The 13,901-nt window shown below is 38.4% G+C and overlaps 1 protein-coding gene across 1 annotated transcript in view; it reads right to left on the bottom strand.

The window, feature by feature from the left end:
• DST (dystonin) overlaps positions 1-13,901 on the bottom strand; it is a 312,608-nt gene that overhangs the window by 103,800 nt on the left and 194,907 nt on the right. The window contains 7 exon segments of the mRNA XM_063330292.1: positions 221-454; positions 2,543-2,695; positions 4,108-4,341; positions 5,357-5,503; positions 5,690-5,905; positions 6,073-6,219; positions 7,434-13,052. Coding sequence (XP_063186362.1) covers positions 221-454; positions 2,543-2,695; positions 4,108-4,341; positions 5,357-5,503; positions 5,690-5,905; positions 6,073-6,219; positions 7,434-13,052 — 6,750 coding nt within the window.

Here is a 13,901-nt window from a genome sequence, read left to right as displayed (position 1 = left end):
TATGCAAACATACCGTTTAAAATACATTAACCTTAAACATTTTTGATTGACATATACTTTGTTGTTTATTTTATAAAGAAAATAAACCAGCAGCTTATTAGTCACCCAAATGAAATATGATTTTAATTTCTCTGCAGTATATCAATAATAAGTTGCAAGACTAATCCTGTTAAGACACATAAAAAGTTTGAATGAAGGTATGAAATGGTTGCCTAAAAACCTTTTCTGTCTCCTGCTTAATTGCTGTTGTCATAGCTTTATCCAGTTCTTTTTTGGACTCTTCTGCCTTCTGGCTAAGGAGCAAACACTTTGTCTTAGCTTCATTGAGTTTCTGCTCAAGAATAGTCCTGTCTTCTTGTGACAACTTTTCTCCATTCTCTTTCAAGAAGGTTTCAGTATTTTTCACAATTTCTGCCAGTGTCTGGGCACTCATTCTCATGTCTTTTTGTATCTCCTTTTGAGAAAAAAGAAAGCAAATAGAAGTTATTCAGCAGATCTTTCCAATTAACTATTGGAACTCTCGCTGTTCTAGGGGTACGTACCACACTGGTCCTTTTTAAACTGGGAGAGTACACGATACATTACTAAATTGCAGGTAGGACTATTAAAAAAAATAAAGTCAATTCAACATTTGACAATGTTGCTACAACTGCTGCAGTTTAATCTGTCCTCTTTTTTAAAAATTGCAAGTCTGTTGGCTTCCACTCCTATTCAGACTGAGGCCACTTTTTTCCTTTGTTTAGCAGCTCTAGCATTGTATTTCCATGTAAACAGAAGAAAATATATCTTATTTTTTAAATATCAAGAGATAAAGTAAATCTGCTATGCTGTAGTTTGTATGGTGAGATTCCTGAAAAATTCCATTCCGTTACTACCCTAGCAGAAAGCTGTGGAAAATAAGGGGACTGAATAAAAGTCAGAGACTTGTAGTTGACTTTCTCAGGCAGGAGATTTCCCACATTTCTTGGTTTTGTTCAGGCCAGAAATGCCATAAGAATATTTTCTTTAACTGTAATCAATCCCAATATTTCCATCTCCAAAGAATGGTTGTTTAAGTTCATTAAATTTCATAGAGGACAGATGTCTAGTTTTAGTTTATCCAAAGCAGTTTGCCTAGTCCTATGATAGAGTCAGATCAAAAAAATCTGCCTCCCAGTTATCTGAGGGGAGCTTTAATTATGACAATAATTATGCTGTGGAATACATTCATTCAGTTACTGAAATAATGAAGTTGTTGGGTTTTTTTATATGCAGTGTAACACTCTTGAAGCTGCAAGACAAAACATTTGATTCTCATTCTAGACTACATATTTTTCAGCAATTATAGAATATAGTTTGGCAGCTAAAACTGCAGCTTGTTTTAACACTTCAGCAAGTATGTTAGAAAGATTTTCCTGGGAATGCTATATTAAGACAAGATTCTCCTTCTCTGACAAAGATCTCTGTGCTCCCTTTCAAGAGCTCACTGAGATGAAAGCTCTGACTTGACCTATAAGAGACTTTTTAAGCCCTCTTTTCCCTCCTGAAACACGCTTCTACAACGGTGTCTACAAGAAATCAGTCAGCAAATAACAAGTAGTCTGCTCAGCAGACACAAACAGCTGACAGAAAAAAGCCGAAGCACATACTGTATCAGTTCTTCACTCCCATGGGTACATTTAGGTTCCATTTAGGCCATAAATTCTTAAGACTGCTAAACAATATTAAGAGGTACCCCAGGGGTATCTCTATCTTTCCACTCACTATAAGGAAAACTTTGACAAACTAGATGAGTTACTTTGAAAATAAGTAAAGCAAGGCAAAATCAATAAGGACATTTCTGCCTTTATAGATTACTAAGCCTGATTTGGAGCTCTACAGTATAGTAAACTACTACCAGGAGAAGGAGGAAGAAGAAGAGTACCAAGTCCTTTAACTATCATAAACTCCGTCAGTATCAGTCAGCACAGAGTAAAAGGTTAGAGATGACAGGATACGGCTGAAAAGCAAGGTCTCAAAAGGAAAACAAGCCAACTGAAAGGACTGTTACATGAGGACACCAAGGAGCTTGCAAGGAACACTAGAAAAAAGAGAATTCAAACCAAAACAAGAGTGAGGCAACGGAAAGCCTCAGGCAAGAGAAAGCCTCGCAGCAAAATTCTTCAAAATACTGTGAACAGAAATAAGCACTCCCTGATACCAGTCAAAAAGCTGGTTAAATGATTTTAGCATAATCAACAAGTGTGATTTTATCGCATCCGACAGGAACAATCTTAAGCTCATATATAACAAATTTCATGCCTGCTCCAAGAATGCTTCTTGAAACGTCCAGTGTATACTCCCGATTCTAGTGCCTCCTAGCTTCAACATTTCTTTCCTCCCACTGGCACATAGTGGAGTGTATTCAGTTTAAATGCACACCATTAAGCTTTTACTTTTGGCAGGTCAAACAAATCTATTTCACTCTCCTCTCACGTGACAGCCTTGTTATTCAACAAAAGAGTCCAGTCATTCCCCTCGGCACTCAGTCTTCTCTAACTTATCTGACTAGAACTGTGCATACCTCCTGTTTGGTCTGGTATTGTTCTAGCTCAGCCTTGCTGTCTACAATAACAAGAGACTCTTGCTGTCCGATGAGTCGATTTTCAGTCTGCGTAAGCAAATCACAGATTTCCTGCAGCTTCTCTTTGCATTCCTGCTGCCGTTCAGCCACATCCTGTATTAGAGCCAAATACAATCAAACAATAAAATACAAATGTCCTCACTTCAGGAACTAACAGACACTCAAATAGTGTCAAAATACCTTTGAACATCAATATCGCAAAGCAATCATTTTAAAAGTATGCTGTAAACATGATAGCAGTGGTACAAAGAGCAAGATGAACATACAGAAGTTATGGATAAACCTCAAATATGTTGTAAGTAAGAGACCATGTTTGATGGAATTGCCCAATAGAAGTCTGGCCATGCACTTAGGTGAAAGATGAAATCTCCAAACAGCAGGAGTGAAAATCCAGTCTCTTAACCGCTTGGAACCTGTGATAAACACTACTAATTCTGAAAAAAGGATATAAAAACAGAGGTTAGTTGTGATTGCGAGTTAGCTCTTGTTGATATGCATAACATGTTACCTGAATAGAAAATGTTGACTTTTTAAGCAGTAGGAAAGAAAAAAACATGCAAGCTTGTTATTGTTACTAAGTCCTAGAAAAGTTATCTGTGCCGTTCCTTCACTCAATTTTATGTTTCTTTCACAAAGTATGGTGGAAATGAATGTTCTTAAAATGGCAAAATACTACCAAGTCTTCAGAATGCTAAAAACATCTTTCATGATGGATAAACTGGGGATTGAAGTCGTGATTCTGAGTCTTAACAGTGCTTCTATGAGAGAAAAGATGCAGTTACACTGCAGCATCTTATCAGCCTCCTTGGACTCTACAAAGGCTGTTTATGCTTGCCAACTGCAGCCATGCCAGCTGAAGAGGCAACTGCCCCAACTTGACTCACAGCTTTCCCAGTGCCCATGCCTAGAACTGCAAATATCTTCGCTGATTTACTCGTATGTTTGTCCCTCTAACTTGTCTCGGTCAAAACAAGCCATCCTAGCAAGGATTTAAACAAATCTGGTTCTTTGACTCTAAAGACCTAGAAAAAAAGATCACATAAGCAGACAACCTGGCAAATCAGAGGAAATGAAAGTCTGCAGCAGGACAGAAGTGATGGGCAATGCTGTGACAGTAAATTCATTGATCTTATACAGCTGCAGCCAGAAGAGTTCACTGCTTTATTTAATTACTGATACAGCTGCTAAACAAACAACACCTGTGAGAAACCTCAACTAAATTTCTCTCATTGCTAGAAAGAGCGGAGCTGGTCACCTCAGGCTGTACAGATCCCAATGCCGAAAACTGTGTCTGTCCATAATCTAATATCCTGTTTCTGTGACTGTACCAAGGAAAGACAAAAATGACAATTCACCAAACTTGATCAATACCATTTTTGTAGAACTGTGAATGTAGCTATAGTAAAACTGAGAAGATAGGCATACATTTAATACTGCATGCTGGTATTAAAATTCCTCATCCATAGACAAAAACACTCAGCACACATTTACAGAGAAAGGCAAACCTTCTGATCACCCAGCTCTTGTGCTGCCTGTAACTGAGTCTCTAAACTTTCCACCTGAGATGTCATTGCTTCCTGTACTTCCTGAAAAGATTTCTGGGTGGCATTTAAGAGCCTCAGCAGTTGTTTGCTCTGATTAGGAGAGAGATCTTGGGCATGTTCAGAAATGAAAAACTGAACATCGAACGCAGTGGACTCCAGTTGCATTTTTTTACAGCCGAACTCCGCAGCACTGTTCTGTAAATGAAGAGAATGAAATGACTAGCAAGGAAGACAAATTCAGTACAAATAAAATACAAGTATCACCACTCTCTGTTCTTAGCTCCTGTTCCAAAGTGCTTTTGAGGAGACGGTTTAGCCACAGTAAATCAAAATTCTCTGTCAGAATCATTCTGACACATTCAGATACAACATTTGAATTTGTGCATGGTTTGACACTGGGACATCCATATCCAAGTAATAAATAAGATGACCGTGAACATCTCTATTTCTTTGCTTTCTCATGGATGTCTGAAAACTGACTGACCTTCAATTTTGGAAGATTTATGGCAGTTTAGGTTTAACATTTGCAGGCTCTAGGTCTGAAGACCCAGAAATGTTAAAACATTTACTTGAAAGCATTCCTATCCTTAACTCCACAGCGAGAAGCATGGTTTCCAGCAGTGTGGCAAGTTCTGCCCATAGTTATACACTGTACAGCCACTATGACATTACCATGCATACTGGCACCCTATTAAAGCACAGTAAAATAATGTCATTTTTATCATTCATACATACAGAGCTGTAGGAACTTTACTAACAACTTGATCTGATGTGTTTTTCACGACTCATTTCATGGAGTGTGTAACGTTATGTCTCCCCATCTTCTGTTCTCAAATATAATTGATTTGGAAGGTAATTAAACTTCAGTAAAGATTATGGATCTTATGCATAAAGATCTAATTTTAATCCCTGAAATATCTGTATTATAAATTACGTTTCCAAAAAGGGTCAGCTTTATTGCAACAAATGCAAGCAGAACCAATAGCTTTCTTAATGAGCCAAACTCTATCAAAATTTTTTTCAAGATAAAAAGCAAATCAACAAGATTTTATTATTGGATTATCAAGTAGTTGTCTTCTTAATTAATTAGTTCTAGCTGTCTGTTTAAGCGATAGTGGTTAATGAGCAGGTATATAAGACCTAGCTAATAACTCATAATAAGTAGTAACATTTGTCAGAAGCACCACCACCTGCCATAAAGGATACTTACTTTAAGTATCTGTAAACTTTTCTTCATCTCTTCTACATCATTAGTATTTACTATGAAGTCATTCACGGTTTTACTGTTTTCTGTGATCCAGTCTGAAAATCTCTGCAATTTGCTTAAAAGTTGCTGGTGTAACTCTCCAAGTTTAGACTAGAAAGGGAAATTACGTATTTATTTATGCTCCTGGAGTCTAGTCACATCTTCTAGGACATTAAATAGAATCATATATGTATTTTTATATTAAGATAAAACAAAATAAAGCAAAACCAATCCCTCTTTTTAGCTGAATTATCTTGAAGAAAACCAAGACTAAAATGTACACTGATAAAAACATACCATTTCTGAGTCAACAGCACAGACTATTTGTTTTGCTCGTTTTGAAGATGTATCACAGACCACCAAAAATGGTTCCTGCAAACGTTCATAGCTTATCTTCAACTCTTGAAGTTTCTCTTCAGGAACATCCCTATGACAAAACTTCAAAAACTCTTCTGTCAACTTCATGTCCTTTTTTAGGATAATTGCAAAGGTAGACAGTCTTGATTCAAATGACTACAAAGAGAATATATATAAAATGCATTAAGTTACTAAGCAAGAAAGACATTTAAATATGAATTACTTTAATTATATTTGAAATCTCTCTTTTTTTTTTTATCTACGGGCTTTTCCTAGCAAACTGAAGTACACTGAAGTACACGCATAAGGAACACTTTACTTACCTCTAGTTGTTCCAGTTCATCTTTTAGTATTTCCAGGTTGTTACTAATAGGCTGCTGGTTATCTAGGTGGCTCTTCATATCTTGAAGCACTGCCAAATGTCCTCGCATTTTCTCCGTTAACTTTAAACATTGCTGTACTCCATCAACCTGAAAAATGAGTTTTAACAATAAGAAAAAGTTTTCCAAACTGACAGACTTGAAAATAAGCAATGGAAGTCCTTGCTTAATCATAATTTATTTTAAATTTTTCATTTAATTTTTCAACCATTTTTCCAGTTTAATTATTCTCTTCAGCTCTTGGAAGGATTCATGCAATTCCTTTAACACAGGACACACTGTAAGGGACAGACTGTAAATTCCCTGACGAGGGCAGAAGGCCCTCCAAGCCTTCAATGGAATGCCTCAAACACTTTCAAGGAAATAAATAATGCAGGCCTGGCCTTCAAAGAACTGATAAGGCTAACACTTCTGGCGTCTGAAAGTGTGGGAGAACTGTCTTGTGAAGACAGGGTAGTTCTGCCACTCATGTGGTGAGCTTGCTAGTTCTCAATTCTCAAGGCCATTGTGTCCGATGAGTGACCTTTGCTTCATTATCTGCAAAATGGACATGAAAGTGCACACCCCTGCATATGCTAATGGAGATTATAGAGATCATGCTAAACGTGTATGACTATGGCACTCGTCTCTCCACCCAAATCATGCTACACGTCACCTGGGAGAAGGGAGAAACCTGAGACAAGGCTATCCTCAGCAAGGGGGGGGACCGTGCTAATTCAGCAAACATATAAGGGGAAAATAAGTGCCCCTAGGAGGAACAAAGAAGAAACAATAGAAGAAGATAGTGCCTGGGAAGATTCTTCCCAAGAAAGAAGACCATGCCTGGGAAGATTTTTCCAAGAAAGAAGAAGATTATGCCTGGGAAGATTCCCTGAAAAAGACACTGGAACCAGGATCGGTGATCTCTTTATCTCTGTCTTTTTTCTCTGTCTTTTCCTTTCTCTATCCCTCAGTTTCTCTTTTCTCTTAGAATTGTTAAGTAACAGTTAGAGTTGTTAAGTAACGACCTTAAGTACGACCTTAAGTACCGCTTGCCATAAGTTGTCCTATACCTGTTGTTAAGTAACACAATGCATACCTCACCACTTGCCATAGTTTGTTATATACCTAACCAATTATCATGGACTTGTTAAGACCTATACTAACCATTTTGGTAAGCTAATAAATGCTTCTATATGGACCTTGAGATTTATCTCACCTTAGTCCACACCGTTGAGAATTCACGAATCTGAAGTCACTTACCCTCCCTCTTTACTGGGAGTGGGATGTGACACACATAGCACATACCAGCTGTTGTTACTTACCGTGCTAGTGGGAGTGTCTTCCAGGACTGCTTCTTCTCTTTTGAAAACTGGCTCAGTGAAGCCTTTGGACAGGCTGTCTGTCTTCCCATGCTCCTGGTCACTTTTCCAAGCAATGGCTGTGTCATCTACCAATGTCTTCTCTTCAGCAATTTCTGATCCAAACTCTGATTGTTCTGTTGAGAGAAGAGTACAAAGCCCATCTACTTTGCCTTTACCCTCACATTCTGTGGTGATACCAGCAACCTGTGAGCTCGTAAGCAAACCACTAATCAGCTCCTCTAACTTGCTTGTACTTTCATCTCCAGGCAAAATTTGAAAAATCTCCAGAAGTTCAGAAGCAGTAAGTTTTGGAACAGGAGCCTTCACATCTGTTTCACTCTTCCTTTCACCTGTATCGTCCATCTTTTGCTTGCAGGATTCCTGCTTCAGAATATCACAAAGAAGATCAGGACTTCTGCAATCAGGCCAAGGCAATGAAAGAGCATCCCTGTCCTTTGGCTCCGTACATGGGGTGGTAACCATTAACGCAGTTCTAACAGCATTGCTTATTTGCTTGAGATTTGGCCCACTAGGTGTGTCACTCCCAAGCTGGGTACTTCTAATCATTTTAAGTAAATTTTGCATTAAAACTTTGGTATCAGAGTAACTTAGGGGTTCACCCTCCTGTTTGCAGTAAACATGTCCCATTTTTAATTTCCTTTGTAATATATTCCTTAAGTCTTCCATTAGCACGTCAGTCATTTCTGGCAATTGTGAAATACTTTCCTTTACTTGAAAATCTTCGCAGAGTCCTGCTTCCTTTTGTAATGACTCCATGGACATTTGTTTTTTGAAACCATTTCCAAGGGAAGAAGTCTCACTGGCCATAAAATTTTCTCCCTCTGTGTTTTTCAGCGTCTCATGTTCTTTGTGGGCACCATAATTCAAGTCAGCACCTGTGCTGCTCAGAATTGCAGAAGAAACATCGGTGGTATGGGTATGACTCCCAGAAGGTAGCACTTCACTCCCATGCCCTTTGGCATCCTCAATACTTCCTAAAGCATCTGCTTTCATTGGGGAAAATTCGCTATCATTGCTGCTCTTGTTTTCTGAAAAGTCTTTAAGAACATTGTCAGTATTTTGACAGATACCTCTCCCTCTTTCTTCAGTTATGCTAATTTCCTTTGGTTGCGCTGTATCAGCTGGGGGAAAAGTGTTAAATACACTTGAATGCATTTCTTCTGTATTTAGTAGAAAATCCTTTTCATTCTGTTTATCTTTTCCCCCTTTTTCCCTGTCCTCAAAGCAACAGGATTCAGTTTTATCCAATTCTGAACGGCCGCCTTCTTTTGTATCCGTTATATATTGTTTTAAAGAAGCGGAAATGTTAAAATCTCTCTTAAATTCATCTGATTTTGCACTACCTCCAGTGTCAAGCAAAGTTTGATCAACATTTACTTGTTTAGTTGAAACAGGAGTTTCCCTATCAGCTTTAATTACTGATGCATCAAATATTTCCCCAAGGCTTTCCATCTGAATGGGACTTTTACTTAGCCCCATGATATCACACTCCTCCATAATATTCACTCTATTTTTATTCTCTGTAAGAATCTCAAAACCTCTTCCTACTTGACCATCCTTCCTACTGGAGACTGGATGTACTTGGTCACTAAGTGAACTACCACCATCACCCACATAAGGCATATCTGCAAGGAATCTGTTGTCCATTTGGGATGAACTTTCCTTTAGTTGTTCCACACCAGCCATATCATTTAATACTTTTTCTTCTGCAAATACTGCTTCTCTCTGTCTTTGCCCATTATTTGAACGTAACACTGGCGTGGTACTATTGCTTTTATTCGCACTATGAATAAAGCATTCTGAGAGAAGCAAATTTGTCTGAGAACTTTCATCATCGTCATCATCAGTAGCTTGCTTTGTAATTGGAAAGGCTGTTACACTAATGTCAGATGTCACAATATCATCAAGAAGCTGAGAACTTCGAACCTTAAGCTGTGTTTTATTATTTTCTTCACTCTTGCAGGACATCCATTTAGCATCAAAGGTATTTTCAGACTGAATAGGCTCAGCAGTGTCTTCTGACATGTGTCTACTTCTGACAGAAATCCCATATTTATCTTCTGTTTCCTGCTGTCTGTCTTCTTCTCTTGTGTATGTAAGACTAACACATCTTTCCTCAGAAACATCTGATGCAGATTCACATTTTCCTGGGGATTGTTCTCCATTTTCATGGTTAGACTGGGATTGCAAAGTATACCCTTTCTTGTGGCCTAAATAACAACAGTCATCAATATTCTGATTATTTTCATCGCTATTTTCTATGTCTCCTAAGGAAATTAACAGCTGGTCACCTTTGTTTATACATTGATGGTGGGAGTAAAAAATATCCATTTCATCGTCACTGTCAGAATCAGTGTCAGAGTCATCATAACTATCATAATCCTCCTCATAATCTTCCTCCTCCTGTGTTCCATCAGATTCATCCTCATAGGAGTCACTTCCTGCTTTCATTTCATCTTCCTCAGTTCTGTCTCGTACTTCTGTTTCATACACCTTCCGTAAAGAACTAAGGCCTCCCTCCTTTTTTCCTTCGCTCTCCAGAGTAACTAGTAATTTTTGCTCCTTCTCTCCAAAGCTCCCTGTTCTTTCCCTTTCCTCCTCAGGGATTCTTTCCATAGTTTCGGCACTTGCAGAAGCTATATGTACACTTTCAGGTGGACCTGTCAGATTTACATGGACGCTCTCTCCAACATTAGCTGCAAGTTCTTGAAAAGAGCTGGTTTCTTCTCTCAGGGTTATCAGACCACCTCTCTCCTCTAGAAAACCTAATGGAACTGATGTTCCAGACAATTCTGGCTCTGGTGTATCATCATCCCCCAGCTGCAAGGTATCAAAACCATCATCACCTTCAGGAGTGTCATAGGAATCACCATCATCATCAATTTGTGAAGTATCATAGACGTCACTGTCATCATCAACCTGAGGTGTTTCATAGGCATCATCATCATCATCATCATCATCAAACTGAGAGCTGTCACTCTTAGAGGCTACCTCACCACATTCATGCTGCAAGCAGTTACTTTCAAACTGTGGGATGCCATCACCCCATTCTACTGAAGAGTCAGAACTACTGTCATACGGCAGCAACTTGTCAAATGTAAGATTGCTTTCTTCTACTGTTAGCCTTTGTGCCGTGCTGTTACTGTCCCCCACAGGTGGTCTATCATGTGTAACAGTATCACCACCCAATGAAGGCCTGCAGTGTACATCTCCACTGTCTTCTAGACACAGTTTACTCTGCAAATCAGTACAATCCTCAAAGGATGGTCTGCCATGTATATAAAGATAGTCTTCTAGGGATAGCCTGTTGTGCACATCAGTGTAGTCCTGTAGAGGTTGCTCACTATATCCATTATCTTCAAACTGTAGTGTGTCACCACACTGACTAACCAGTTCTTCTGGAAGTCTATATTCAGGATCTGTACTGATGGATGAATCAAGCCTTCTCTGAAAATCATCTTTCTTGCTGTTATCCAGTACCATTCTGCTGTTGTCAGCTTGCAATATGTGAGGCCTGTATTTTGTGCCCATTTCCAGCTCTCTCCAGGTTTCATTATCTGACAAATCATTCACACTCAAGGAATTTTGTAAGGTTTTATCATTCCTGTTTCCATTACCCAGACTGTCTGCCATATAAATCTCTTCTTTCTCTGCTTCCGAAATAAGATTTGGATTTGAGTAATTTAGAAGATATCCTTCAACGTTTCCTGAGTTTGCCTTCTGACTGTTACGCTTAGGCAGTTCTGTCCACTCAGAAACCTCTGGAAGACCTCTGACTGCATTTCGGTTCATGGAATTTTGAGTGCTACTTACTATATTTCTAAGTTCTGTGGGGTTAGTTAACAACATCTCCTGTGTATATTCTGATTGCTCAGTACCAATAGCATTGCAAACATCTGGTCTACACACATGGAGATCTTCTCCCTGTAAAGATATGTAATTCCCTGAATCTTCAAACTGATTTAATTTACTGTTATTAGAAGTATTCTCAGCACCTGAAAGATCACCCTGAACACTGCCTGTGACATTATTAAAGTGGAAATTGCCAGCTGACTTTAGGTTAATTTCTTTTGTGTTTATGTATTTGTTATTAAACTCCATTTCTGACACATCAGCATTGTATACAGCACCATCACCTTCCAGCAACATACTGATGGCTTCTTGGAGTTGTCCATCATATAATAGAAGTCTTCTTCCAGTGTTAGCATCCATATAACTATTCACCATCAGATAAGATATAAATAATTTCTTAGCTTGATCTAAGTTGTGACACACAGGGTCTTCTGTGCCAGAATCTTCATGTTCCTCCTCACAGTCATGGAATACAGATGGCACAAATTCATACATTGATAACCATTTTGCAGCATTTTTACAAGGGGACTCTAATTCTTCTACATTGGGCATTTTATCAGGTAAAGTCACATTGGTCAAAATAGATACAGTATTGATGTCTATTATCCCTGATTCTGCAGCCTTATCTAGACTGACTATTTCACAAGTTTCTGGAATGTAAAGTGCAGCTATTTTCTGTCTATCATTTAGTATTTTGAATGCCAGCTCATTTGTTATCATCTCTTGGTGCAAAGAAGTTGATATGGGGAATATTTCACCAGTGTGAGGCCAAATTAGTCCTACAAAGCCTCTCTGTGCTTCTAATACCAACAGCGCGCTGGTAGATGATATCAAGTTGCATTGTACAGCTTCGTCAACAGTCAAGCGTTGTCCTGAATTTGGACAAAGGATTCCACCAGTTTGAACCTGATGCGTGAGGATCCCACAAGCAGTGTCCTGATCTATCATCCCTTGTCTCATGGCCTCTTCCACAGTCATTCGCTTCCCTGAGTCAGGGTCAATTATACCTCCAGACATTAACTGAGCACCCAGCAGCCTGAACATTGTTTCCCGATCGATGAGTCCTTCATGGGCTGCCCTCAAAACAGTTATCTTCCTTCCACATTTGAACGTGATTCTACCTTTTTCTTGTGGTTTCACAGGTAGGAGTCTTAACCCTGTTTCTTTATGTATTATGCTTCTATGAACCATCTGTTCAAGGGAAATCTTCTCGGCACAGCTGGGGTCTATGAGATCTTTACATGTGTCTTGTCTTTCCAGAAGCTTTGTGTATAATGTTGGAGAAATCAGGTTTCTCTGGAAAGCATTCTGCAAATTCAGGTTTTCTCCAGTAGATGGCAAAATCAAGTGCCCACTTGAAAGCTGATTCTCAAGAATTTTAATAGCCAAAGGTTCTGAAATTAGACCTTTTTCTAAAGCTGATACAACTGGAAGATTTGATAACGATGATTCTGAAATAAGCTTCCTTGCATTACTTAATTCCTGCAACTGCAACAGAGTCTGCTCATCAATTAAGGCATGAGCTTTCGCTTCTTCCAAATCATAACATATTCCTAATTCTGGAGAAATGATTCCAGAAAGGATCAGCTGATTCTCGAGCAATCTAATTCCGGTGTCATAGTCAATAAAACCTCTTAAAATAGACTGAAAGACTGAAAGGACTTCTCCAGTCGTTTGGTCAATGACACCAGCAATGACTTTATTCACCTAAAAAGGAATATAAAAGAAAAGCTATCACTATTTTCAGACTGTGTATTTTAAATATTCTTTTGATTTTGAATGCATGATAAGCATAAAACAAGTACTTACCAGGCCTTGAGGAATGCTGTGAATGTTAGCAGCTCAAAATGTGCAAGTGATCTATGTCAGTCAGTCAACAGCACACGATGTGATAAAAGATTTAAAATCAACATGCATCTGTGAATCGAAAACCTATGCTTTGCACACATCAATAGGGTTAGTGAAAGACAATAGAAGAAATGATTGCAGAGTGAGCAAATAGAACGTATACCTGAAAGGCAAATTTTCATGCTCTAAATGTCTGTGAAAGGTTAGAATATTCGGAAACAGTATGTGATTCAAAACAACCATGCTATTCATGTTTACAGCATACAGCACTTCTGTATATACACTCAACAATATGGAATCAAATACTCTAGCACCCAATACTGCATTTAGTTTGCATGGAAAGCACGAAGTCAGTTTGGCAACATAATTTGAACTAATTACATGGACATTGCCTCTATGTGTATATAAGAACACTCATTAGCAACATAATTTTTGAGAATTCCATATTTAAGATTAAGATCCATTAACAAAGGTATTTGTAGTGTCTCAGAGCTAATCACATTATGCGCTCCCGTTTTCATATCCAGGAAAAAATTAAGAAAAAATGAAAGTAGATCTCTTCTAGGACATTTCTGAGTGATATATGGGAGAGATTAAAATGTTATTTTATGGTGTCGTTTTTGCAGCAGAAACACAGACTTATCTAGCAGTCAAAGAATGGCTTTTAAGAGAAGAGTTAAGAGATGAATGATTTGTTTATCTTTCTTC

Source organism: Chroicocephalus ridibundus, chromosome 3 (assembly GCF_963924245.1).
Source record: "Chroicocephalus ridibundus chromosome 3, bChrRid1.1, whole genome shotgun sequence".
Classification (NCBI taxonomy): Eukaryota; Metazoa; Chordata; class Aves; order Charadriiformes; family Laridae; genus Chroicocephalus; species Chroicocephalus ridibundus.
This window is presented reverse-complemented; position numbering and strand designations above follow the sequence as displayed.